Source organism: Pogoniulus pusillus, chromosome 15 (genome assembly GCF_015220805.1).
Source record: "Pogoniulus pusillus isolate bPogPus1 chromosome 15, bPogPus1.pri, whole genome shotgun sequence".
In the NCBI taxonomy this organism is placed as follows: domain Eukaryota; kingdom Metazoa; phylum Chordata; class Aves; order Piciformes; family Lybiidae; genus Pogoniulus; species Pogoniulus pusillus.
In genome coordinates, this window is record NC_087278.1 from 669,970 (window position 1) to 696,950 (window position 26,981).

A 26,981-nucleotide genomic window follows, 5' to 3' on the forward strand; every position below is an offset into this window, starting at 1 on the left:
CAGAATCACAGAACCAAGCAGGCTGGAAGAGAGCTCCAAGCTCACCCAGCCCAACCTGTACCCCAGCCCTATCCAGTCAACCAGAGCATGGCACTAAGTGCTCCAGCCAGGCTTGGCTTCAACACCTCCAGGGATGGGGACTCCACCACCTCCCTGGGCAGCCCATTCCAGTGCCAATCACTCTCCCTGTCTTTAGACATGCTTTAGAATGTGGCTCCCTGCTGTGCCTTGCAGGCAGGGTCCTGCTTCCTCAAGCTGTGCTTGTCCTGGCTTCAAGGGCAGGGTGAGAAGAGGTAATGGAGATACACTCCTGGGGACAGCTCAGGGGGCACAGAACCCTTCACCCTCAGCCTGAATCCCACAACGTCTGCAGCACTTGGAGCATAGTGTCACAGAATGGGAGGGTTTGAAGTGGACCTCTGGGGATCACAGTCCAGCTCTCTGCCAGAGCAGCAGCACTCAAACATGCCCAGGTGGGTCTGGAAAGTCTCCAGAGCAGGAGACTCTGCAGCCTCTCTGGGCAGCCTGCTCCATGCTCCAACACCCTCACACTGACAGAGTTCTCCCCTGGCACCTGCTCTGCTCCAGCTGGCACCCAGTGCCCCTTGTGCTGTCCTTGGCCATCCCTGAGCAGAGCCTGGCTCCAGCCCTGCACATCTTTAGCACGGCACTGGGGGCAGCCTCAGGCTCCTCTGCTCCCAGCTCCCTCAGCTTGTGCTCACAGGAGATGCTCACTGCCTGCAGCAGCTTTGGCTCTGGGCTGGGCTCTCTCAGGCAGTTCCCTGAGGTCCTTCTTGAGCTGAGGGGCTCAGAACTGGACTCGGTATCCCAGCGGTGGCCTCAGAGGGGCAGGAGAGCCTCTCTGGACCTAGTAGAATTAACAACACAAATACAGTAGCGGTGCTGAGGCTGATGAGGAAGGCATCTGCTGCGTGTGCCTGTGCCCTGCAGAGGTGCTGAGCGGCCTGCTTTGGTTTGCCAGGTCTTCCTGAAGGAGGGGACCCTGATGAAGCTGTCCCGGAAGGTGATGCAGCCGCGGATGTTCTTCCTGGTGAGAGCTGCGCGCGTTGCTGCGCGGCTGGGGGCGGCTGAGGCAGCGCTGCAGGCAGAGCAGCTCAGAGCTCCGGGTGGTGGCAGCCAGCACCTGCTGTAGCTCTGCCTCAGCTGCCCTGCGGCGTCTGCAGCGGTCAGGGCAGAGCCCTCTTGCTCCCTCAGCCGCGCTGGCTCTGGGACAGTGCTCGCTCACCACCCGAGTGCTTTTGTCAGGAGACAGGAGTGGGAGAGTCTAAACTGTGACCCCATCCTGCTTGGCCTTTCTGGGCCCTGAAACTCAGAGCTCTGCCACTGCTCATGCAGCCTTCCTTCCCTCCTTTCCTCCTGCTCCCTCCTTCCCCTGCACTCAAGCCTGGCTGCATCCCGAGCAGAGCATTGCCTGCAAGTTCAGTGCAGGCTTCTCCTCCTCCCCCTGCTCTCTCCTTGCCCCCTGCACTCAAGCCTGGCTGCATCCTGAGCAGAGCACTGCCTGCAAGTTCAGTGCAAGCTTCTCTTCCTGGCTCTGCTGCTGGTTTGTTGTGACACCTCAGAGCATCTCTGAAGTTTGTTTCCCTTGAACCTCAACTCCAGCCAGTAAAGCCTGTCTTACTGAGCTAGGAAAGCCACTGCTGCTGTGGGCAATTTGAGGCATTGTTGGTCTACTGTCCTGGCTGGAATCCACCTTATACAAAGAAATCTTTCCCTAGGCAGTGGTGCAGGATGGGTGCTAAGCTTGCAGGTGCCTGCCTTGGCCTCTGGAGATGGCTCTGTGGTGTGTTAAGCACAGGAACAACTGCCAATGCTATCAGATAACTCAGAAATCTGCTGCTGTCTTGAGCTGCCAGATTCAAACCTCAGCCCTTGTGTGGAGGAGGTCAAGTCTGGCAGAGTGGAGCTGAGCAGCAGCCACACACTGGAACCAGGAAAACTGACCTGGAGAAGTGCTCCTCACAGTAGGAAACTGCTAAACTCATCCTGCAGCCTGCAGGGTTGTGGAGCTGTTTGCCTCGTTTCAGTGGCTGGTTGCAGCCTGCCCAGCCCAGCTCTGGAGGTGAGCAGCAGCCTGCTCTGAGCCGTGCTCTGTCTGCTGGGGTGCCGCAGGGAGGATACGAATAGACTCCTGTTGTTATCTGGAGTCAGACATGGCCATACCTCTTGGCTTCCAGGGGGAATAATGGGAAGTAGGAGAAGCCTTTCTGGACAGTTGATCCCAGTCCTGTGGGAATTCTGTGCTTGCAGTGAGCTGCTCCTGAAATGATTGTCTCTGACCAGTCTCGAGTCGTTAACGCTCCTCTCTCTCCCTTCCAGTTCAACGATGCCCTGCTCTATACCACCCCAGTCCAGTCTGGGATGTACAAACTCAACAACATGCTCTCACTGGCTGGGATGAAGGTAAAATGAGTCCTCCAAGCCTAAGTCAGCTCAAGCCTTCCAGGTTTAAATGCACAGAGATAGCAGAGGTGCTTCTGTTCCAGCCAAGTCCTGCAGGCTTCATGTTTCCTGCATAATGCAGCCTGTGGGATGGCTTCCAAGCTTTACCTGAAAAAGTCTTTGCCACAGCATCATCTCTCTGATGCTCCCTCCCTGGAGGTGTTCAAGGCCAGGCTGGATGAGGCCTTGTGCAGCCTGGGCCAGTGGGAGGTGTCCCAGCCCATGCCAGATGATGCTGAAGGTCCCTTCCAGCCCGGGCCACGCCAAGGATCTCCCCTGCATTCCATCCAGTGCTGGCCCGAGCTGATCTGCTGCTTTGTGTATTCTGCTTTGTTTAGACTGCCTCACTTCTGCCTTGCAGCTGCTTTTCTGGCCTGCAGGCAGAGAGGAAGCACCTCTGCCTGACAAGCTTCTGGTGCAGCACATCTCTGTGCTTTGCAGAGGTCTAACTCTGAGGCCTTTGCTTCTGAGCCCTGGTGAAAAGCACCAAAGTGAAGCCCTGAGCCCTGTGGGCAGTGGTGGGGGACATGGGTGCCACGACAGGATCTCTGACGTGCCAGCTGGTGAGGACAGCAAACCACTGCCTCAGGAGCCAAGCAACTTGGCCCTGGGCCTGGCAGAGGAGAGCACCAAGCTTAGCTCTAGTGCAGATCTGAGGTCCAAGCGGCGCAGGCAGAGCTGCGTCACCTCTCCTGCCAGCAGATGTCCTGTGGTGGCTCAGCACCGCTCTTTGGCTTCTGAAGCTCCTTGTCTTTGAAACCTGGGGGCTCAGAGTGATCAGCAGGGTGATCCCAGCCCTCTGGGCTCTGGGGCACACCGGGGGTCCTGCAGCAACAGCAGTGCCCTGGTTTTGCCCAGCTGCTGCAGGTGCTTAGAGGCTAACAGGACTGGGCAGCCTGAAGCACAGCAGGAGGGGTCTGGCAGCAGTGTTTGAGTGGGGCCAGGGTGAAGGGCAATGGTGGGCTGCACCTGGGCTCTCTGGCCTGGTCTGTCATCACCTGCTTTGGAGATCTTTCTCCCCAGTGTATTCCTTCTGCAGTAGAGAGAGAGATTACAGTAAGTGAAGCTAAGGCAGCCGTGAAAGGACCATTTCAGCCTCACCACTGAGTTTTCTTTCAACTGAAGGTGAAAAAGCCAACCCAGGAAGCATATCAGAATGAACTGAACATTGAGAGCGTGGAGAGATCCTTCATCCTTTCTGCAGGGTAAGGCTCACAACTGACTGACAGTTCCAAGCTCAAGCAGAGTGAAGCCAGCATCAGGCACATGACTGCAAACAGCTTCTCATAGCTCAGCTCAGAGAGTCATAGAATGGGCTGGGTTGGAAGGGACCTTTAGAGGTCATCTGGTCCAACCCCACTGTGGTTACTCAAGCTGTAAAAGGGTCCTGGGAGAAGGGAGGAGCCTGGAAAGAATGCCAGGGCATTTTGGAAGGAGGAAAGGCAGGGAGGGAACCCACCTTGCAAGGCCAGAGAGCAGCCTGGGATGAGGATTCACCAGCACAGGCAGCTGGCACTGCACAGAGCTCAGCAGGGGCAGGAGGCTGCCTGTGAACTGGACACTGCCAGCGAGTTAGGGCAGTAATGAGGCTGAGGGAGCTCAGTCACTGCTTGCTTCTTGGCTTGAGGTGCTAACAAGCATAAACTGTGTTTTGTTTTGTGTTTCCCTCCCACAGCTCTGCTACAGAGAGAGATGAGTGGTTAGAAGCCATCTCCAAGTCAATCGAGGACTACACAAAAAAGAGAATCACGTTTAACCCCAGCAGGAGTCTGGAGGAGGTACACTGCACCCTGGCTCTTTGGGCTCTCCCCTCTTGGAGCAGAAGTCTCTTTGCAGCTGTTCAGGCACTGCCTGATGAGCAGAAAGCCAGGCTGGAAGACAAGAAGTGAGCAGGGGCTAGAACAGAATATTGCACAGTGGGAGCTACTTCATGCATCTCAAAGCCTTCTCTTCCAGCAGCTGTTTCGGGTCCCTCAGCATCTGGTGAAGAGAAAGCTGAGCTGGAAAGCTTTGCAAATGCAGCAGCTCAGGGCAGCCAGGGGCTGGGGCAGCCACACAGCCCTCCCCACGGGGCTGAACCAGTGCAGCTCTTGCGTGGTGGTGGTCGCTGATGGAACAGCAGCCAGGAGCTGCTTTACCCAAGCCAGAAGCTGATTTACCCAGGGAGGCCTCCCAGTGTCAGGACAGTTAACCTTCAGGCACTGAGAAGTGTTGGCCTGGTTCCTGCCCACTAATGCAGTGCTGCTCTGCCTCTCTTCTCAGGCAGATCCAGAGAAGCAGGAAGAGGATAGTCCCCTGGGATCAAAGGCTCCCATCTGGATCCCTGACACCAGAGCCACCATGTGCATGATCTGCACCAGTGAATTCACCTTGACCTGGAGAAGGCATCACTGCAGGGCCTGTGGCAAGGTTGGGCAGCTATGGTTACCTCTGGCATGACTCCTTCAGCCTCCCTGTGGGACAAGCAGCGGTGGAGCCTGACTGCATCCCAGCTGTGGGGGTTGTCTGGGTGGCTCTGGGGTGGCTGTTAGAGGGAAGTGAGGCCCTGGCATCTGGGCACAGGGTTTAATGGCCATGGTGGTGTCGGGTTGGTGATGGCACTGGATGGTCTCAGAATTGTTTTGGTTGGAAGTGGCCACTGTGATTCTGTGACCTCTTCAAGGGACAAGCAACCCTGCTGAGGGAGCTGCAGTACAAGACAGTGCTGAGTTTTCTTCCCTCTCCCCACTCCACTGAGGAATGAGACTTCTTATCCCCAGGGGATCCTCTGCTCTGCTCAGCATTCCCCTGCACCCCAGAGCTCCTTGTCTGTGGCTCTGTCACAGGCTGCTGCCCAACCTTCAACCTCTGACATGCTTCTGACTGCCCTGGAGGACAGTTCGTGGCTGTCACTGCTTCGGCAGCTGTGTGATGCAGAGGACCCATGGAGTCATGGAGCTGTTTGGGTTGGAGAAGCTCTCTGAGACCATCCAGGCCGAGCAGCACCTCAGCACTGCCAAACCATGGCCCCAGTGCCATGGCCACGTGGTCCTGAAACAGCCCCAGGGATGGGCACTCCACCACCCCCCTGGGCAGCCTGTGCCAGTCCCTGACCACTCTTGCAACACACCTCTCCCTAGGGCTCTCCCACCTAGCCCTCCCCTGGCACAGTCTCAGGCCATTTCCCCTTCTCTCACCTGATCCTGGGGAGCAGAGCCCGACCCCCCCTCACTGCAGCCTCCTCTCAAGGCACTGTAGAGAGCTCCCCTAAGTGTGCTGAGGTCAGGAATGATTTAGGGGTTCAGGACCATCTTATTTCTCTTTCATACTTCTGGAGGTTAGAGATAAGAAACTTCTGTCTTTCTTGTGTAACCAAGAGAGAATTCAGACCCCAGTGCAGCTCAGGCACCTGTCTGGTGGGGGCTGTCAAGGCAGCATCGCCTGCTCTTGGCTGTTGCCTCCCAAGCTTGCGACTCCCACAGTGCAGCAGCACAGGAGGCTGCTGCTGCTTCTCAGTGGCTTCCTGGGTTGTGTCTTTCAGGGGCTTTCATGTTGTCATCGTTTGGAGGAGGCAGGAGCAGCATAAGGACTTGCACTGAACGTGCTTCTGATCTAAAGCAGTGCCCATTGCAGGCTCTGGTCCGGGCTTCACAGCACTGAAGGGGACACCTGGGAGCTGACCTGCAGGCTCCCACCCCTGCAGTAACACTTCTGTCTGTTTGCAGATTGTCTGCCAAGCTTGCTCATCGAATAAACATGGCCTGGACTACCTGAAACACCAGCCAGCCAGGGTCTGTGACCACTGCTTCAGGCAGCTACAGCAACAAGGTAAAGGAAGTCTCCACAAACTGCCCTGATCTTTCTGGGCCTTGTGAACAGCAGCCAGCAGTGTGCCCAGGTGCCCAAGAAGGGCACCAGCATCCTGGCCTGGATCAGCAGTGGTGTGGGCAGGGGCAGGGCAGAGGCTGTGCCTCTGTGCTGGGCACTGCTGAGGCTGCACCTTCAGTACTGGGCTCAGTTCTGGGCCACTCACTCCTAGAAGTACATTGAGGGGCTGGAGCAGAGCAGCAAAGCTGGGGAAGGGCCTGGAGAACAGGGCTGGGGAGGAGCAGCTGAGGGATCTGGGGGAGGTTAGGCTGAAGAAGAGGAGGCTGAGGGAGACCTCATTGCTCTTTGCAGCTCCCTGAGAGGAGGCTGCACTGAGGTGGGGTTGGGCTCTGCTCCCCAGGCTCAGGGGATGGGAGGAGAGGCAATGTGCTGCAGTTGTGCCAGGGAGGGTTAGGTTGGAGAGGAGGAAACTTTTCTTTGCTGCAAGGGTGGTCAGGGCCTGGGGCATTCTGCTGCCAATACTGAAACGTGAGCTCAGCAGTGGAGCTCTGTGACTGCTGTCATGGCAATGGGAGTGGTAGTGGCAGCTGCAGTTCAGCCTCCCTGCTGTGTGTGCTTGTCTGTGGCACCAAAGCAATGCCTCCATCCTCTGCATTTCAGAGAACCAGAGCACCCCTAAGAGTGGATCCCCAGTCAACCACAGATCTCCATCAAGTGCCTTGTCCACAGTCTTGCACAGCATCCCCTCGGGGAGAAAGCAGAAGAAGATCCCTGCAGCCCTCAAAGAAGTAAGTGCTGGTCCAGATGCCCTGGAGGGCTCTGTTCACACCGGAGCCCAGTACTCAGTTCCATGGTTTAGCCAACTTCTCTCCAGCCAAAAGGCAGAGCTCAGCTGTAGCAGAGCCTGGGCCTTGCCTTGATGTCAGCAAGGATCTGACCAAAGCTGCAGGAGCAGCTGTGAAGCTGCGGTTCAGAGCCGGCCTGAGCTGTCAGCTCTGCCCTCACTCCCTGTGCCAAGGGGTTGCCATTTACCTCTGCTCCAGCATTCCATGAGGAGGCTCTTGCAGCCACACAGCTTTTGGCTTATGATCAGAAGGGGTAGAGCTGAGCTCTGCCAGCACTGGAGCTCTTGGCAGTGGGAGGAAAGCATTTTCCTTCCCACAGCAGTGTGTTCCCCTCAGCCTTAGCCCTCTTGTGCTGTTGCAGCCAGTTTGATTCCAGCCCTTTGTGAGTGCAGAGACCTCTCCTCCAGACCAGAGAGATGGTGCCAGGCAAAATCGTTTTGCTTTCAGCCCTCTGAGTTAGTTACCAACATAAAATTGAGATCAGGCAAGAACCTGAGTCTTGGGCAGCAGAGGGCTTTGCAGAGATGGTTTTAAAGAAGCTGCACTGCAAACCCATGTCTGGGTCTGGTTGGAGGTGTCCCTGCTGAGGGCAGGGGGTGGACAGAGTGGCCTTTGAGGCTCCCTTCCAACCCGGTGCAACCTGTGAGTGAGTGACTGGTTTGTGTGCTTGATGTTGGTTCTGCCTTCTCTTCAGGTTTCAGCAAACACAGAGGACTCCACAATGAGTGGCTACCTGCACAGGTCTAAGGGCAGCAAGAAGCCCTGGAAGCACCTCTGGTTTGTTATCAAAAACAAGGTGCTCTACACATATGCTGCTAGTGAGGTAAGAGCAAAGAGCCAACAGCAGTGTCTGGGACAGGGCTGGGCACAGGCTGCACAGGTCAGGGAGACAGGAGCCCACTTGATCAGTGAACCAGGCAGGAGTGCCTCTGATCAGTGAAGAGGACCTAGCACTCAGCCCTGGCCAGTCAACCAGAGCATGGCACTGAGTGCCCCATGCAGGCTGTGCTTGAACACCTCCAGTGACAGTGACTCCAGCACCTCCCTGGGCAGCCCATTCCAATGCCAATCACTCTCTCTGACAACAACTTCCTCCTAACAGCCAGCCTGAGTCTGCCCTGGCACAGCTTGAGGCTGTGTCCCCTTCTTCTGTCCCTGGCTGCCTGGCAGCAGAGCCCAACCCCACCTGGCTACAGCCTCCCTGCAGGCAGCTGCAGGCAGCAATGAGCTCTGCCCTGAGCCTCCTCTGCTGCAGGCTGCACCCCCCCAGCTCCCTCAGCCTCTCCTCACAGGGCTGTGCTCCAGGCCCCTCCCCAGCCTTGCTGCCCTTCTCCAAACACCTTCCAGCACCTCAGCATCTCTCTGCAATGGAGGAGCCCAGAACTGGACACAGCACTGCAGGGGTGGCCTGAGCAGTGCTGAGCACAGGGGCAGAAGAGCCTCCCTTGTCCTGCTGCCCACACTGCTCCTGAGGCAGCCCAGCACGGAGATGAGCAAGGAAGACAATGTTGCCTTTTCCAGCCAAGCTTTGAAATGTAGTGCACAGCTGTTCTGTTGTTGGATCTGCAGCAGTGGTGTGGTGCATGAGGAAAGTCTCAATGCATTCCTCAGCCTAATGCACTCCTAATGCTGTTCTGTTTGCTTTTGTCTTCCCTTCGAGATAGGATGTGGCAGCATTAGAGAGCCAGCCCTTGCTTGGATTCACAGTCAGCGAAGTCAAGGATGAAAACTCAGAGTCCAGAGTGTTCCATTTACTGCACAAAAACACTTTATTTTACATCTTCAAGGCAGATGATCCTCATGCAGCTCAGAAGTAAGAAACTTTGGATTCATTTTTGTTCCTTTGGTTTCTAGCAAATGCTTCACCAGTCAGGAGTGTTCACGTGCACAGATTCACAGAGGGGGTTGGGTTGGAATGGACCTCAAAGCCATGGGCAGGGACAGCTCCCACCAGCACAGGTTGCTCAGGACCTCATCCAACCTGCCCTGGAACACCTCCAGGGAGCTTCTGTGCTCCACAAGCTCCCTCAGCAACCTCTGCCAGTGTCTCACCACCCTCACTGCAAAGAATTTCTTCCCCACCTCCATTCTCAATCTGCCCTCTCCCAGCTCACATCCATTCCCCTTTGTCTCCTCTCAGCAGGGGCCCTCGCAGAAGGTCCCTGCCCAGGCTATGCCTGCAGTGTAGTGAGGGCTGGGGGTGCTTTGTAATAGATCTGAATCATCTTGGTGGAAGTGGCAGCAGCTCAGCAGAGCCTCCCGAGCAGGTGCTCCCCAGCTGCACTGGTTCTGGTTCTTTGTGTGTGCAGCAGCAGGGTGGAAAAGGTATGCAGAAGGTTTCTGACATCTGGCCTTGGACAGAGAGGAGAAGGCTCCAGGGCACCTCAGAGCTGCTGCCAAGAGCTGAAGGCATCCTGCAGGAAGGCTGCAGAGGGACCTGTGCTGAGGGGGTGTGAGGCAGGCCAAGGGGCAATGGTTTGGAGCTGAGGCAGAGCAGGCTGAGAGTGGAGCTGAGGCAGAAGCTGTTAAGTGTGAGGGAGGTGAGAGCCTGGCCCAGGCTGCCCAGGGAGGCTGTGGCTGCCTCCTTGCTGGGGGTGTTGCAGGCCAGGCTGGGTGAGGCCTTGAGCAGCTGAGTGTAGCTGAGAGGTGTCCCTGGGCACGGCAGGAGGTTGGAGGGGCTGAGCTCTGAGCTGCAGCCTGAGGCAGTCTGTGCTGATCCCTGACGGTGTCTCTGTTAAGCTTTCTGTGCTTGGACTCACTGGACAGGTCCCTGCCTTTGCAGCAGCCCAGCTGGCACTGGAAGAGTGATGCCAGTTCTGGCCTGCATTGCAACCAGCCCCAGCAGTGTGACCTCTGGCTTTACCAGCAGCTTCCCAACAGTGTTTCCTTCTCCCCTAGGTGGATAGAAGCTTTCCAAGAAGGCACCATCCTATAGCAGCCTCAGCAGAGTGCCTGCAGCTTTCAGGGACAGTCCACACAGCAGCTGCTCCGGGAGCCAGAGCCCTGCCCTCCCAGCCCCAGCAGGCTGTACCTGTGTCGGGAGCTGCTGCTGCCTCTGCAGCCCGAGGAGGTGTCTCTCTGAGGCACTCTGTGTGTTTGTGTCGATACCAAGTGTGTTATTTATTAAACTCAACGTTTACTTCCCTGCTCGGAGCTCTTTGTCAGGTCTGCAGCCAGGCCCACAGCGCCTGCAGGATGGCAGAGGTCAGCCCACAGCTTCCTCAGGGTTGTGCTTTTCTGAGACGAGACCCAGCAGAGCTGCTGCAGCTGTGCTGCTCCCCGCGGCCTGTGCACAGCCTTGAACTGCTGCTGCTCGCTCTGCAGCTGAGCAGGAGCAGGCCAGGCCAGGACCTTGCAAGGGCTATGGAAACTGCCTCATGAGAAGCTGAATGATGCTGCTGCCATATACCTCACTGGGAGGCACTCACTGATGGGCTTGGGCAGCTGCTGGAGGTAGTTGTAACAAACCCACACCTCCCAGGCTGCAGTGGCAGAAATGGAACTAGAACTAGGAAAGCCATTCCTCTGCCCCCTGGGATGGGTGTGTAGTCTGAAACACTGCCTCCAGGCCTGAGCCAGGCTGCCAATGGAATTCAGAGCAAGTAAGAGTTTGGATCCATTCTGTGGCCTCATCAAGAGGTGGCAGAATAGTTGGCAGTCATCACAGAAAGGCCAGGGATGGAAATGCAAACCCAGATTCTCTTACCCCCTGAAGTACCTGCAGGTCAGGTCTCAGAAGCTGCTAACCTGAGGGAGCTCAGAGCTGCTGCCAGGTTAGAAGCAGCTAACCCAAAGAAGCTCAGAGCTGCTGCCAGGTTAGTGCCAGGCTCAGAAGCCTGCTGCTCAGCACCAAGCAAACTTCAGTGACTTGAAGCATTTCAGCAGAGCTTCTCCCAAGCAGGGAGTGCAGGCTGGAGCCCTGGCTGCCCATGTGGTGTTTGAAATGCTGTGGGACTCTGATCAAAGCCTTCATCCTCTTCTAGTGCAAACCTGATGAATTGATGCTTCTCTCCTGTGCTACAGGGAAGGGCTTTTAGTTCCTTCCCAGAACGCTGCTCCAGCTGCTGCCTGGAGCCATGTGGGCTGTGAGCAGGTCTCTTCAGGGGGATTTCCGGAGTGGTTTGTAACTACCCAATGCAAAGCTGACAGCAGTGAGACAGGGATGTGACCGGGCTCTTCCAGCTGGCATTGTCCAAGGGAAGAGTTTCTTAACTCTCTAACTCCAAGAGGGAAAGCCATGCTCCATCAAAGCAATCAGCAGTAGGCTAGGAGCAAGCTAAGTGCATTTCAGTTCAGGGACTGATAGAGCTCCCTGCTGCAGAACAGAGTGGGAAAAGCCAAACCCCCAACTGAGTGAGGTGCCCAAATTCTGCCTGGTGTAAGGCATCAAACTACCTCTGAAGGATTTGGTGCAGGGTGAGAAAATAGGTTAGAGTGCTGTAAAAAGCAGAGAGCATCCTCAGGAAGCTCAATCAACAACAAATCAATCTCTGTGACAGAAAGAGATGGGAAGGGAGCCTTAAAAACACCAGAGCAGTGTCTTCTGCCCTCCCCAGTACCTGGGGCCATATGGAGAGCCCACAACAAAAGCATCCTCGTGGTGCTTTCAGGGGTTGCTTTTCAAACCTCCTCCTCCAGCTCCCCTCCCCTTTTCACTCATCACCACTAAACTAAGGGTGTCTGGCAATTGAGAATCTTATCTACAGTGGGACATGGGGGAATGGTTTGGAGCTGAGGCAGAAGTAGTTGAGTGTGAGGGTGGTGAGAGCCTGGCCCAGGCTGCCCAGGGAGGCTGTGGCTGCCTCCTTGCTGGGGGTGTTGCAGGCCAGGCTGGGTGAGGCCTGGGGCAGCTGAGTCTAACTGGCTCCCATGGCAGGGAGGTTGGAGTGGTTGGTCCCTGAGGCCTCTTCCCACCTGAGCCATTCATGAGAAGGAAGGATTCACTTCTTGCTGTGGCTGAGCACTAAAACAAGAGCACGAGTGTTCTAGGCTCCTGGCTACCTCTTCTCACCAGAATCTCTGGTTAATAATGTCAGAGTGGTTAGCAACAGCAAGAGACACACATTAGCACTGACCAATTAGCATCTTTCTTCTTGGGTAAACACTCTGGGATGAGTCCTCTCTACACGAGTTCTCTCTTCTAACTCAAACTACTTTTTGTGCCCAAAGGACTTAAATGCATAGCTGAGCAGCTATGAACAGACTGCACTAAGTATCTGGGGGCTGTGAAAACTTGACTCTGGGATGGAGGTGCATAACCTAGAGAGGTGTTTGGAAAGCCACATTCAGTGCACTCATTTGCCATAACTGCTGTCCCCTGCACCTGCCATCCAAGCAGACTCTTCTTTGGAGCAGTGCTAAGCTCTGCCTGTCTGAACGAATGCAAGTCTTTATTTTGTAAATGAAAGGGTTTTTTAAGCTGTTGTGAATATTTCTGTGGATGTGTATCATATTTGTATAAATAAAGCCACCTCAGTTACCTTTGCACTCCTGCTGTCTGGGTTTCATGTGTGGAGGGATTCCTGCTGCCTGGGATCTGTGTTCACTGACTTAGAATCATAGAATCAGTCAGGGTTGGAAGGGACCACAAGGAGCAGCCAGTGCCAACCCCCCTGCCATGCCCAGGGGCACCCTACCCTAGAGCAGCCTGGCCAGAGCCCCACATCCAGCCTGGCCTTAAACACCTCCAGCCATAGGGCCTCAACCACCTCCCTGGGCAACCCCTGCCAGCCTCTCACCACTCTCCTGCTCAACAACTTCCTCCTCACCTCCAGCCTCACTCTCCCCACCTCCAGCTTTGCTCCATTCCCCCCCACTCCTGCCACTCCCTCACAGCCTCAAAAGTCCCTCCCCAGCTGTTTTGTAGCCCCCTTAAGATGCTGGAAGGCCACAAGAAGGTGACCTGGGAGCCTCCTCTGCTGCAGCCTGCACAGCCCCAACTCTTTCAGTCTGTGCTCACAGCAGAGCTGCTGCAGCCTCTGAGCATCCTCCTGGCCCTGCTGAGGACATGTTCCAGCACCTCATCCTTCTTGTAATGGGGGTGCAGAACTGGACTTGCAGGTGCTGGAGGCTGCTGAGCTCTCCAGTTACCCTGGAACTGAGCCCTGCTTTAGAATTCCTGCTGTGTTTTCATACAACCACAGAATGGGTTGGGTGGGACCTTCAAGATCATCCAGTGCCAACCCCCTGCCATGGGCAGGGACATCTCTCACCAGCCCAGGTTGCTCAAGGCCTCACCCAGCCTGGCCTGCAGCACCCCCAGCAAGGAGGCAGCCACAACCTCCCTGGGCAGCCTGGGCCAGGCTCTCACCACCCTCACACTCAACAGCTTCTGCCTCAGCTCCACTCTCAGCCTGCTCTGCCTCAGCTCCAAACCATTGCCCCTCGGCCTTAGGCACCTTTGTCTGGCCGCAGCAGGGCGAGTCCCCATGAGCAGCCAGCTCCAAGCTCTGCTGACATTTAACAAAGGAACTGTGTCCAACTCTGCAGTCCTCAACAGAAGACATCCTGGAGCTGATGGAGTGGGTCCCGAGGGGCACGAAGGCGGTCGGGGGGCCGGAGCAGCTCCCTGTGAAGGCAGGCTGGGGCCGGGGCTGCCAGCCTGGGGAGCGCCGGGGCGGGCAGCACTGCCGCCGCAGCTGCCAGGGTGACTGCCGATGGCGGAGGTTCGGCTCTTCCCCGCGCTGCTCGCCTCCAGCCGCATTCGCCGGTCTCCCGTACGCGTCTGCCGCAGCGGGAGGCCCTCACCGAGCCAGCCCCGGCCGCTCCGTGCCCGCGATGCCCATGGCCGCCGCGCTCGCCTCTCCCCGCAGAAAGGCCCAGCGGGCACCGGCAGGCTCCAGCTCTTCGCTCGCTGGGGTCGGCAGTGCCCGCAGGGCTGCTGGAACCGGCGGCTGAGCCACGCTGCCGCGGCACACAGCGCCGCCCCGGGCGCTCCCTCCAGCCCAACGCTTCGCCCCCGGCGCGACCCCCGCCCGGCCACCTGCCCTCGGCGCCTCTGCCCGCGCCGCGAACGGCCGCCGGAAGGGCGGGGGGTGAGGAGCTCCGCGCACCGCCCCGGAGCGGCACCGGGCGCAGGCGCAGGCGGCGGGCGGGGAGGGGAGGCCGGGCCGGGGCGGCGCCGAGGGGAGCGAGCCGAGGGGCGGGGGCGCGAACTCTGACCCCCGGCAGCCGGAGCCGCCGCCGCCGATAGCGCCGCCGGAGAGGCCTCCGGGCCCGCCAGGTGAGACACGGCGCGGGCGGCGGCCGCAAGCTAACGGAGCCTGAGCCGCTGCCCGCCGCCCGCCCCCGCGGGGCCGCGCACCCGCCGCGGGCCCGGCGCCCCCCGACCTTTCACCTACAGGAACCGCTTTTGCCTCTCGCCGCCCCGCATCCGGGCGGCGCCGGCTGCCGCCTCCCGCCGGCCTGCAGCCCCTCCTGCCGGGCGGGGAGCCGCGGGGCGGGCGGCGGCGGCGCCGGGCGATGCCAGCCTCGTGTCGGGCTCCGGCCCCGCGCAGCCATCTTGTGCGGGCTGCCGCCGCCCGCGGCCGGGCCCCGCCGCCGCCCCCCCGCGCCGCCTTGCCGCAGCCCGCGGAGCCCCCGGGGCAGGGCGGAGCAGCCTGCCGGGGCGCGGGGGTGGGCTGGCGCGGCACCGAGCCGGGGCTGGAGTCGGAGCGCTGAGCGTCTCCTGCTTCCCTGCCTCTGCGGCTGCCTTGGCAGCCTCGGGCCCTGCCAGGGGCGGCCTGTGCCCGGCCTGTGCCGGCCTGTGCCAGCCTGCGCCCTTGCCCGCCCGGGCCCGCTGGCTCCCCCGTCCCGCCGGTTCGCTCCTCGGGCACTGCTAGCGGCTGCCCGGGTCTGGGTCCCCAGCGTGTCGCCCGCTGCTGTTTTGTGCGGGCAGGGGACCCTGTGGCTGCTCCTCGCTTTGCCCCTCGGAGCTGCGGGGTTGGGAGTCCCTCCTCGGGGCTGCGCTCTGCGCTGGGCGTGCGGAGCACTGCCCTGTGCCGGAGCAGCCTGCACCTGCACGGGCTGGGGGCAAGGAGGAGCTGGCAGCTCTGGTGCCTTTTGAGGCCGGTTCTGCTGCAGGGCCGGGGTGTGGGCATGCTGCTGGGACCACAGGGCTGGGCACCCTTCACCTCTTGAGAGCAGCCAGGGGCAGCTGCCACGGGCCCGCGGGGGGCAGGGCTGCATCCACGCGTGGGGCAGAGCAGCGGGAGGCAGAGCTGCATCCACGCCGGGGGCAGAGCAGCGGGAGGCAGGGCTGCATCCACGCGTGGGGCAGAGCAGCGGGAGGCAGGGCTGCATCCACGCGTGGGGCAGAGCAGCGGGAGGCAGGGCTGCATCCACGCCGGGGGCAGAGCAGCGGGAGGCAGAGCTGCATCCACGCGTGGGGCAGAGCAGCGGGAGGCAGGGCTGCATCCACGCGTGGGGCAGAGCAGCGGGAGGCAGAGCTGCATCCACGCCGGGGGCAGAGCAGCGGGAGGCAGGGCTGCATCCACGCCGGGGGCAGAGCAGCGGGAGGCAGGGCTGCATCCACGCCGGGGGCAGAGCAGCGGGAGGCAGGGCTGCATCCACGCGTGGGGCAGAGCAGCGGGAGGCAGGGCTGCATCCACGCGTGGGGCAGAGCAGCGGGAGGCAGGGCTGCATCCACGCGTGGGGCAGTCAAAAGGATGGCCAAGCCAGCTCGGTTCGTGTGCTGTAGGAGAGCTTCTTGCGGCTGGACGCAGCCCCGAGTAGGAGTGCCGGTGGCAGGGGGAGGCGAAGCCATGTGTGCATGGGAGAGCTGAACGGACTGGGTTAACTTTTCCCCTCAGCTCTTCTGTTTCCCTTTCTGGGGAAGGCTCCTGGAGGAATCAGTTTTGGTGGCAGTTCTCTTCACCTCCACAGCCGTGGCTGAGGGGATAGGAGGGAGAATTGGGATGGGTTGGTTGAGGTTTTTCATTTGGTTGGCCTGGGTTTGGGTTTGTTTTTTTCAGCTTACTTGGATTTTTGTTCTGGTTCAGTTTCCTACCTTCTGAAGACAAAGTTCTTAGCGAAGGCCAGGTTGGATGAGGTTTTGAGTGGCCTGGGCTGGTGCCTGTGGCAGGAGGTTGGAACTGGATGAACTTTAGGGTGCCTTCCAACCCAAACCATTCTGTGCATCCATGAAAGTATCAAACTCTGAAGCTGGCTTTGCTTTGGGGGAAAAAAGAGCTGGAGCAGCTGACCTCCAGCAGTCCCTTTCCCCGTGGATTAGGTCACATTCTGTTACTAAACTTGGAGGAGGAGCACAGGGCATGAAATCTGTGGGTGCAGTTAAGCAGCTCAGGTGCTGAGCACTGAGGTGCCAGGCCAGTGGGAAGTGGTCTTAGTTGTGATCTCACAGCTCAGTCGCTCCCCTGGTGAGATCAGTTTGCTTGTTCCTCCTGCTGGCACTCTTGATTTTCTGTCTGCCCATTGTGCTGTGCAGCTGAAGGTTGTGCAGCCAGCAAATTGCTGGAGTTGCCTTGCAGCTGATGGAGGAAAATTCTCCCTGAAGAAAGCCACCCAGGCTGGGGCAGGAGCCCTGCAAAGGCTCAGCAGCCGTGGCTTAAAGCAGAGAGCTTGGCTGAGTGTGGCATCTGGAGAGGATGGAGAGCTGAGCACAGGGGAGCCTCATGAGGTTCAGCAAGGACAAGTGCAGAGTCCTGCACCAGGGGAGGAACAACAGCAGGCACCAGGGCAGACCAGGGCTGATCCTGCTGGAAAGCAGCTCCATGGAGACAGACCTTGGAGTCCTGGTGGGCAGCAAGTTCTGCATGGGGCAGCAAAGTGCCCTTGTGGCCAGGGGGCCAAGGGCATCCTGGGGTGCAGCCAGAGGAGTGTGGCCAGCAGGGCCAGGGAGGCTCTCCTGCGCTCTGCTCTGCCCTGCTGAGCCCACACCTGCAGCACTGTGCCCAGCTCTGGGCTGCCCAGGTGCAGAGGGACACAGACCTGCTGGGGAGAGTGCAGAGGAGGCTGTGAGGATGCTGAAGGGACTGGAACAGCTCTGCTGGGAAGAAAGGCTGAGAGCCCTGGGGCTGCTGAGCCTGCAGAGGAGAAGGCTGAGAGGGGACCTGAGCAGTGGCCAGGAACACCTGAGGGGTGGGTGCCAGGGTGAAGGTGCCAGGCTCTGTGTGGTGGTGCCCAGGGACAGGACAAGGCACAACAGGTACAGGCTGGAACCCAGGAGGCTGCACCTCAGCCTGAGGAGAAAGTTGTTTGGTGTGAGGGTGCTGGAGCCTGGAGCAGGCTGCCTAGAGAGGCTGTGGAGTCTCCTCCTCTGCAGACTTTCCAGCCCCACCTGGATGCCTTCCTGTGAGCCTGCCCTGGGTGCTGCTGCTCTGGCAGGAGGTGTGGACTGGATGCTCTCCAAGGTGCCTTCCAGCCCAGCATTCTGAGTGCAGGGTGTCAGCTCTTTCCCCTGTACACTGTGTTCTGCTGGAGGGCAGCCTGGATCCAGCTGGCAGGGCTGCAGCTGGCGCAGAGCAGCTGTGCACCTTTCCTGCCTCCGCAGCCTGCCCTCAGCAGCAGGCTGTGCTAACCTCAGTTACTGTGACTGGTGCTGCCCATGGAGCTCTCCTGTCAGGATCTGCTTCCCAGGCCTCTGAGAGTGTTGGCATCCAGGGAGAGGCAGCAGGCCACAGCTGGAGGGGTGTGGGGGCCACAGGCTCTGGCTGGCAGAGCTGTCTGCATCTGCTTTGTGTACTGCAACCCAGCAGTGACCGTCAGGGAGCACTGAGCAGTGCCTAAGTTACCACCTGCTGAACAGCTCTGTCCTTCAGTGCTCTCTCAGACTGCTTTTGGCTCTTTAAAGCTGTCTGTTGGCATAAGATGAGCTGCTGCAGAGCAGAACTTGCTCAGTGTGGGGATGAGGGCTGGCACTGCAAAGAGTTCCTGTGTGCAGCCTGCCCATCTTGCTCTGCAGCCAGCAGCTTTGGGTCCCAGAGGGGCTCTGCAGTAGGTAGTGCTCACCAGACTCCTGAAGCAGCACAGGATTGCTTTGCTCTGCTCTGCTCACCCATCTCACATCCCCAGGTCTATTTGATATGTTTTAATACCTATCTAGAACTTGAAATCCTCCTGCCTGCTCTTCTGGGCTATCCTCTTTAGTCCTAGAATGGCTCAGGCTGGCAGGGAGCTCAGAGCTCAGCCCCTCCAACCTCCCCCACCATGCCCAGGGACACCTCTCAGCTACACTCAGCTGCTCAAGGCCTCACCCAGCCTGGCCTGCAACACCCCCAGCAAGGAAGCAGCCACAGCCTCCCTGGGCAGCCTGGGCCAGGCTCTCACCACCCTCACACTCAACAGCTTCTGCCTCAGCTCCAAACCATTGCCCCTTGGCCTGCCTCACACCCCCTCAGCACAGGTCCCTCTGCAGCCTTCCTGCAGGATGCCTTCAGCTCTTGGCAGCAGCTCTGAGGTGCCCTGGAGCCTTCTCCTCTGCAGGCTGCACCCCCCCAGCTCCCTCAGCCTGTGCTCACAGCAGAGCTGCTCCAGCCCTGCCAGCATCTTTGTGGCCTGCTCTGGGCTCTCTCCACAGCTCTGTGTCCTCCTCCTGCTGGGGCCAGCAGCCCTGGAGGCAGGATTGGAGGTGTAGGATTTCAGTGCATTGTCACAGCATCTTTGAGGCTGTGATTGAGGAACTTTCCAGTCCCGTCAGAATTCCTTCCCACTTCTTTTCCCCATCTCTAATGCAGGACTCCTGCAGTAGAACACTTCTGCAGGTCACTGCTTTCAGAGAACCTCTTCCACTGCTCCTGAGATGTGTCCAGAGCTTAGCTGCACTGCTCCTAATGGGATTAATAGAGGATGTCTGATGCCAGTTCTGGGTTTGAGGGAGCTGAGTGCTTTCAATGTTTTATTACCTCTGTTGGCCAATAGTGAATTAATAATCCTCTGAATTGATAATGAAGAAATACCTCCTCTGTCAGCCACTCCTGCTCACAGAGACCCTGTTGCAGGCAGCTGTTAGCCCCAGTGCAGGATTCTGCCCCAACCAGCACGAACTCTGCTGCTGCTGAGGAGGTAGCAGCGTGCAGAGAACACAAACTCTGGCGTCTCAGAGCTCCGTGTCGGGACCTGCTGAGTGGGGAGCTGAACGGCCCCTCAGAGGTGGAAATGTCTCTGCTGAGCAGTATCTCTGCTGGAGCAGGTGAGGCTTAGCTGTAAGTAAGCTCTCTTGTGTGGAACTGCTCTAAGTGGGCTGCTTCCCCTGCGCTGTTTGAAAGCAGCTTCGGTTATTAACGTTCTGGAAAGTGGGAAGTAAAAAACCCTTGCTAGAAACAGGAGAGGAGGCAGGAAAGCAGACCCCTGCCAAGCTCTTTGCTGTACACTGCTTCAGCTTATGGAGCAGCAGTCTCTGCCAGGCCCTTTCCCTGTCACAAGTGTTGCCTGCTTCATCCTGTGCCTGCAGGTTGCTTTTCTTCCATCCCATTGTTTGTTGTTTCTGCACCAGTTCACCTGTAAAAGCCCAGACCCAAGTGTCCAGCTCCAAGGTCACCTCACAGCAGCTGTGGGGGTGTTCAGATGCCTTAAGCTGTTGTGAATTGCTGCTGCTCTGGGGAGCTGTGACCTGCAGCTGCCCTCCAGCACTGCTCGGTGCCATGTGGAAGGGAAGCTCCGTTCTTAGATGGAGCTCCCACCCCACCAGCAGGCTGACCCAGCCAAAGCAAGTGGCAGCTTTTCTGCTGGGCTGGGGCTCTGAGCAGAGGCTGAGGAGGCTCCAGTGGGTGCCAGAGGCAGCATGGTGGAGGGGACTGAGAGCCAGGGGAGGGCAGGGAGAAGATGGGAGGGAGTGGAGCTGCAGAGAGCTGTTGGCTCTTTCTCCTCGTGGTGCAAGTGCAGCCTCTCAGTTCTCAGGGCCCTCATTCTGTCAGCAGTGTAGATTAAAATCTGCCCTTCAGCAGGGCTCTGCTGGCCCTCAGACTGTCACTCTGTGCTGGGCAGCAGCCTGGCTGCTCTGGCTTAGGTGAGCTCTCTGGCACTGCTGGACGCAGCTGGGGAGGAGCGCAGAGGGGAGGAAGGTCTTCTCCCTCCCAGCTGGGGGCAGCTCCCTTGCCTGCTGCAGGGTGGATGGTTGGGAAAGCATCGCCCAGGGCCGTGCAGAGTGGGGATCTGTAAACTGAGACCTGTGCCAAGGCTGCAGGCCATGCAGGAGTGCACTGCTGAGAGGTGGAGGTGGCAGGGAGAGGGCTCAGGGGAGGGGACCTCAGGTCATGTCCTGCCTCGTGGAAGGAGGAAGCTCTTCTCCATGAGGGTGGTGAAACACAGCTTGCTGAGAGAGCTGGTGCAGGCCTCATCCCTGGGGACATTCAAGGTCAGATTTGATGAGGCCCTGGGCAGCCTGGGCTAGTTGGAGATGTCCAAAGAAAAATAGTTGGGGCTGTGCAGGCTGGAGCAAAGGAGGCTCCCAGGGGACCTTCTTGTGGCCTTCCAGGACCTGAAGGGGGCTCCAAAAGAGCTGGGGAGGGACCTTTGAGGCTGTGAGGGAGTGGCAGGAGTGGGGGGAATGGAGCAAAGCTGGAGGTGGGGAGAGTGAGGCTGGAGGTGAGGAGGAAGTTGTTGAGCAGGAGAGTGGTGAGAGCCTGGCAGGGGTTGCCCAGGGAGGTGGTTGAGGCCCCATGGCTGGAGGTGTTTGAGGCCAGGCTGGCTGAGGCTGTGTGCAGCCTGCTCTAGGGTAGGGTGTCCCTGGGCATGGCGAGGAGTTGGGACTGGCTGCTCCTTGTGGTCCCTCCCAGCCCTGCCTGAGCCTATGAACTTGTTTGGGGTGAGGGCAGTGAGGTGCTGCGGGGCAGGCTGGGCTGGGGGAGGTGTCGCTGGCTGCGGCTGGCGTTTGAGGTGCCAGGCTGCGAGGGCAGAGGCTGCCAGCCCCGCGGCGCTGAGCGCTGCCCTCTGCCGTTGCTTTGCAGGTTCCCCGTGGCCAGGGCACTGCCAGCAGCCGCTGATGGATGGGCCAGCACCGCGCATCCAGATTGTCCCTGGGGAGCCAGGCCTGGCCCTGCCCCAGCGCATACAGGTAGGCTGCAGCTGGCACTCCCTGGGCAGGCACCGGCTGCTCCTGGCTGCCAGCTCCACACCTCTCTGCCTTTGTCTGTGCTGCTCTCTGCTTGGCTGTGAGCGTTCGGCCCTGGGTTGCAGAGAGCATTTCTGAGTGGACAGGAATAGAGCACCAGTCCTCTCCTTCCCCCTCCTGGGGGCTCTCTGTCCCCCCTCCGAATGTGGAGGTTTGCCAAGAAATCCTCTGAGCAGAAAAGGCTTCTCCCCAGTGCTCCCAACTGTGTTACTCTTGAGAAGCGGAGTAGGGTTTAGGTCTGGCTGAGCTGAGCTGTCAGAGCATCCCTACAGCAGTCAGGGAGGGAACTTCCTCCTGATGCCCAACCTCACTCTGCCCTGCTCCAGTTTCCAACCATTCCCCACCCCTATCACTCCAAGCCTTTCTAAAAGGCCTCTCCCCAGCCTCCCTGTAGGTCCCCTTCAGACACCTGAGTCTGCTCTGCTTCAGTTTCAAGCCATTGCCTTCATCCTATGCCCAGACGTGTCCAGAGCAGGGCAGCAAGGCTGGGGAGGGGCCTGGAGCACAGCCCTGTGAGGAGAGGCTGAGGGAGCTGGGGGGGTGCAGCCTGCAGCAGAGGAGGCTCAGGGCAGAGCTCATTGCTGCCTGCAGCTGCCTGCAGGGAGGCTGTAGCCAGGTGGGGTTGGGCTCTGCTGCCAGGCAGCCAGGGACAGAAGAAGGGGACACAGCCTGAAGCTGTGCCAGAGCAGGTCTAGGCTGGATGTTAGGAGGAAGTTGTTGTCAGAGAGAGTGATTGGCATTGGAATGGGCTGCCCAGGGAGGTGGTGGAGTGGCTGTGGCTGGAGGTGTTGCAGCCAAGGCTGGCTGGGGCACTTAGTGCCATGGTCTGGTTGGTTGGGCAGGGCTGGGTGCTAGGTTGGGCTGGCTGAGCTTGGAGCTCTCTGCCAGCCTGCTTCATTCTGTGGTTCCAGCTGCTGCATTGTGTCACTGATGTGTGATGAAGCAGTGCAAGGCAGCCCTGATGTCTGAGGAGGGCTCTGGGGCTGGGCTGTCCTGTCCAGTGTCAGGTGTCCCACTGGGCTAATCCATAGCCTGCTCCAGGGCAGGTCCTGGCAGCAGGGGTGGGTGAGGTGGGTGTGTGCAGATGGAGATAAGGCTGTGGGGAGCAGCACTTTACATTTTAGCCCTTTAAAGTCCGTGCAAGGCCTTGCAGATGCTTTCTTCTTACCTTTACTCCTTGGGAAAAGATCAGCTGCAGAATCCATTCCAGGTCCTCCCTGTTGCATGCCAAGCCACCCCCTTAAGCCAGCTGCTAGCAGCACCTTGGCTGCTGGCTTCACTCCTCAGTGCTTGCCACTGCTTTTCTTGTTCCAGTGCATTGCAGCCAGTCCTTGTCCTACCTCCCGAGCCTCCACAGCCCCCCTCCATAGCTGATCCTTTGGTTTGGTTTGCCCCCCCTGCCTGCGCTGTAGCCATGGTGCCAGTCTCACCCATCCAGCAGATCTTTGCTCTTGCAGCTACCTCTGCTCCTTCTCTGCTCTTTGTGAACAGCTCTAGCTTTTATGAACTTTCTGGTGTTAATCAGCCATCTGTTTGCCAGTTCCTGTATTCTCTGGTGTCCCTGGAGCAGGAAGCTGTGGAACAGAATTTCAGCATCAGGGGCAGAACGTGAGGTGACAGCACAGAGACCCAGGAGCCTTTGGACAGCTCTGTTAGTTGGGAGCCACTGGCAGACTCCTAACCCTTCTGTGTCAGCAGGCCTGGATCAAAACCAATGTGTCCAGCAGGAGCAGGGCAGTGCTGGTGTGACTCCAGCACACCCCTGGACTCAGCCCTGCCCAGGCCACAGCTTGAGCACTGCATTCAGGTCTGGGTGCCCCAGGATAGGAAGGACACTCGGGTGCTGGAGGGTGTCCACAGAAGAGACACAAGGATGGTGAGGGGGCTGGAGAGTGTCATACAAGAGCAGCTGAGGGAGCTGGGGTTGTTTATTCTGGGAAGCAGGAGGTTAGGGGAGGCCTCCCTGCTCCCTGCAGCTTGCTGAAGGGAGGCTGCAGTGGGACTGGGGTTGGTCTCTTCTCCCAAGTGCCCGACAAGAGGAAGTGAGTTAACTGTGCCAGGGGAGGTTTACACTGGGCAAGAGGAAAGATGTCTCTGCTGCAGGAGTAGTCAGGCATTGGAACAGGCTGCCCAGGGAGGGGCTGGAGTCCCCAGCCCTGGAGGTGCTCAAGAAGCTGTTGATGTGGTGCTCTGGGTACAGTTCAGTGGCCATGGGAGCTGGGTTACAGCTGGACCTGGACTTAAAGGTCTGTCCCTGCCTTAGTGGTTTTGGTCTAGCTCAAATCTGTACTTCACTGCCTGGGATGTGGTAGGGCTTGAGTTAGTTCTATGCTGTGAACCTGCCCAGCTCAGGTAGATGTCCTTCTTGATTACACTTCACATTCTGGTGGGAAGACAGGTTTTAGGTAGAGTGGTTCCAGAGGCCAGGGCTGGAAAGGCAAGGAACAGCAGAGCAGCCTGCTTTGGGCTTTGGAGTGTGCATTGGCCTCCTTGAGGCTACCCTGCACTGGATGTCTTCTAATGCCAGTGACAGAGATGTGTTTGGAGAGGAGCAGAAGGGAACTTCAGCTGCCTTGAGACAAGTCAGAAGTAACCCAGGAGAAGTAAACACTGTAAATGAAGGGAAAGCAACTGAAAGGAGAAAGCTAGGCAGAGAATGGGCAAATAAATTTGGCTTCTGAGGAACATGGAATCCTGGAATGGTTCAGGCTGGCAGGGAGCTCAGAGCTCAGCCCCTCCAACCTCCCCCACCATGCCCAGGGACACCTCTCAGCTACACTCAGCTGCTCAAGGCCTCACCCAGCCTGGCCTGCAACACCCCCAGCAAGGAGGCAGCCACAGCCTCCCTGGGCAGCCTGGACCAGGCTCTCACCTCCCTCACACTCAACAGCTTCTGCCTCAGCTCCAAACCATTGCCCCTTGGGCTGCCTCACACCCCCTCAGCACAGGTCCCTCTGCAGCCTTCCTGCAGGATGCCTTCAGCTCTTGGCAGCAGCTCTGAGGTGCCCTGGAGCCTTCTCCTCTGCAGGCTGCACCCCCCCAGCTCCCTCAGCCTGTGCTCACAGCAGAGCTGCTCCAGCCCTGGCAGCATCTTTGTGGCCTCTGGGCTCTCTCCACAGCTCTGTGTCCTCCTCCTGCTGGGGACAGCAGCACTGGAGGCAGGATTGGAGGTGAGGTCTGAGCAGAGCCAAGGGGCACAATCCTTTCTCCTGCCCTCTGCCCACACTGCTTTGGCTGCAGCCAGCACACAGCTGCCTGCTGGGCTGCAGGAGGCACTGCTGCCTGCTGGGGAGCTGCTCAGCACACCACACCCCCAAGGCTCTTTCAAGTCTGCTCTCAACCCCCTCTGCACCCAGCTGGGTTGGTTCTGGACTTGGCCCAACCTGCAAAGAGGAGTAAGGGACTGCTGCTGCCAGTTTCCTGAAGGAGTCTCTAAAGCCAGCCTGACCCTTGTCATGCCTGAGTAGCTGCAGGTGGCAGTGTTTGTGCATCAGTAAATCCACCTGAACCCAACCAATCAGTAAGCCTGTGCTGCAGTGAGGAACTCAGGTGAAACTCTTACTGCCTGGCTGTTGGAAACGTCAGCCATGGGCAGAATCTGGAGGCACATTTGTGGTGAAGGGAGTAATGAAGCAGGGAAGGGTCAGTAGCAGATGTGCTGAAGGCCTGTGTGGAATTCTGCCTCGTTTGGTTTCTTTGTGCCACTCTTCTCCACCCAGGCAATATTCGTGATTAGTGCTGCCCTAATTACACGAGGCTGTGAGGCTCCAGCTGAGCATGAGGGGAAAGGGTTCGTTGCTTTGGAGCCCTGGAGCAGGCTGCCCACAGAGGCTGTGGAGTCCTCTTCTCTGGAGGGAATCCAAACCCACCTGGTTGTGTCCCTGGGGAACCTGCTTTGGCAGGGAGGCTGGACTAGGTGGGCTTCAGACCCCCTTCCAGTTCCTGCTGCTCTGTCATTCTGTGACAGTTGTTAGACCAGGGAATAAATCATTTCATCAGGAATAAAGGGTTCAGAGGTGGGCATGAAAGTGTGGTTAGAGGTACTCCAGAGCTGAGCAGAAGCTCTTCTGCTGACCTGTGCTGCGAGAAATAGTTAGCAGGAAGCAGCCTTTGTAGGATGATTCTCTCCAGGCTGCAGGGCAAACCATTTCCAGAGAGGCATTTAGATGGATAAAGACAGGGACTAACTACAGTGGAGGTTTATAGTGCAGGATATCAGGGATCCTGATTATCTCTCTGGGAATTGCCATCTCCTAACACAGCTGGGAAGAAATAGCTCCAGTGGAGGATTATTTAAGGAAGCTCTGTCCTTTTTGTGCTTGAAAGCAGGGATTTAAAGTGCAAACCCACCCTCTAGGTCTGGTCTTGCTTGTGGGATGAAACATGAGGAGAAATTTTTCCTTTAAACAAAGGAGCAAAGGGGAAATGTCAGGGAGAGAGATTTTGGTTTGCTTTGATTTGACTTAAAATTGTACAGGTGAAAAAAAAAAAAGCCCCCAGATGAAGCCTGAAACAGAGCAACAAGTTTATTGCTTTCCTTGCTGGTTGGTGCTTAGCTTTCACTTGGGAGTTTGCATTTGTGCTTTTAAGGAGGCTTTGTGTACAGCAGCCAAAGCTAGGAGGTGCTGAGCACCTCAGATGTGTGCAGCTGCGACGGTCGGGTGTCACCCACCCCCACACAGTGAAGTCACCCTGGGCTCAGGCAGCTGGCAGTCAGGGATGAAGCTTTGTGTTCACAGCCCAGCACAATACCCAAGCAGCCATTTCCAGCCCACCACAGATACTTACAGCTCTGTGCAGACACAAACAAGTCAAAGGCAACCCAGAAACACAGCTCCCCTCCCAGAAACCACAGCCCCCAGGAGGGGCTCCCAACCACCCTTCCACCTTCTTCCCACCCCTCTACCTTACCCCAGAGTCTGCCTGAGGTGCAGGGTGAGCTGGAAGGATCAGCAAGGGGGGTTAGGGCCAGAGTGGTTAGTTGGGTTACACAGGTCCAGGCAGAGAGCAGAAGCCCGGGGGGAGAACACAACCAGCAGCAGCCTGCTGCAGCCAGGCCCTGACTGGCTTGTCTGTGTTTGTGTCCTTGCTGTGAGATGTCTCAGTGAGTGTGAGTGAAGCAGACATGGCCTTTGTTTCCTTCCCACAGCCTAGCATCTCTTTTCTCTCCTGAAGCTGTTCCAGTTAGCCTCAGAGCAGCCCAGCAGTGAAGTCTAGAGTGGAGCTTTTCTCCTCACAGGTCCTAGGGCTGAGCCTGAGTTCTGGCTGCTGGGACTGGGGGTTGAGCAGCGTTGTAGAACTCAGGGCTTGACTTCAGACACCTTTGAGAAGCACTCCACAGGCCAGGAACATCCAAGGTTCTGCCAGGTTTGCTTCCCTCCCCTCTGGCAGAGGGCAAGTCCATGCTGCTGCAGTGTGATGGTTTGGGTGTTTCTTGCCCCCCTCCCACTTAAGAAAATCACTCAGACTAGACTCAGCCACTCTGGAAGTTGAAGAATGAAGCTTTTTATTGACAGCTTAGCACAAGATAGCAGCAGGTGTTTACAATCCATGCAGCCATAGGCAGACAAGGTAAAAGTCATCCAGAAACACAGCAGCCCCCCCAGAAACCAGTCCCCAGGGGGGGCTCCCAGCCACCCTCCACCTTCTCCCCACCCCTCTACCTTACCCCAGACTTTGCCTTACATTCAAGGTGAGTTTGGAGGGTCGGCCAGGGGGGCTAGGAAGCAGAAGGATGAGTCAGGCAGTAAGCTAGAGAGAAAGGTGCAGCCCAAAGCCCAGAGAGACTTCCCCTGTCCATGTTTGTCTTCTGTCCTTGC

At 58.1% G+C, this 26,981-nt stretch overlaps 2 protein-coding genes and 1 long non-coding RNA gene across 6 annotated transcripts in view; all 3 read left to right on the forward strand.

The window, feature by feature from the left end:
• The window catches only part of FGD6 (FYVE, RhoGEF and PH domain containing 6), a 53,938-nt gene extending 43,678 nt beyond the window's left edge, over positions 1-10,260 (forward strand). The window contains exons 12-21 of the mRNA XM_064154888.1: positions 983-1,051; positions 2,341-2,424; positions 3,589-3,668; positions 4,139-4,241; positions 4,726-4,872; positions 6,168-6,270; positions 6,931-7,058; positions 7,810-7,938; positions 8,780-8,928; positions 10,014-10,260. Coding sequence (XP_064010958.1) covers positions 983-1,051; positions 2,341-2,424; positions 3,589-3,668; positions 4,139-4,241; positions 4,726-4,872; positions 6,168-6,270; positions 6,931-7,058; positions 7,810-7,938; positions 8,780-8,928; positions 10,014-10,050 — 1,029 coding nt within the window. The 3' untranslated portion in view covers positions 10,051-10,260. The remainder of the gene's footprint in view (positions 1-982; positions 1,052-2,340; positions 2,425-3,588; positions 3,669-4,138; positions 4,242-4,725; positions 4,873-6,167; positions 6,271-6,930; positions 7,059-7,809; positions 7,939-8,779; positions 8,929-10,013) is intronic.
• Positions 10,261-10,701: 441 nt separating this feature from the next.
• LOC135181642 (uncharacterized) lies at positions 10,702-12,602 on the forward strand. The gene is made up of 2 exons (XR_010304953.1): positions 10,702-10,888; positions 10,931-12,602. It is a non-coding gene; the product is annotated as an uncharacterized LOC135181642 (long non-coding RNA).
• A 1,632-nt stretch (positions 12,603-14,234) lies between these two features.
• NR2C1 (nuclear receptor subfamily 2 group C member 1) overlaps positions 14,235-26,981 on the forward strand; it is a 29,626-nt gene continuing 16,879 nt past the window's right edge. Inside the window, exons 1-2 of one of the 4 annotated variants that reach the window (XM_064154891.1) lie at positions 14,235-14,337; positions 20,999-21,105. In XM_064154891.1, the coding sequence (XP_064010961.1) occupies positions 21,034-21,105 (72 nt within the window). In that variant the 5' untranslated portion in view covers positions 14,235-14,337; positions 20,999-21,033. Of the gene's footprint in view, positions 14,338-18,621; positions 19,243-20,998; positions 21,106-26,981 lie in introns of those variants that run through there. The other 3 variants (XM_064154890.1, XM_064154889.1, XM_064154892.1) reach the window with 3 other exon arrangements.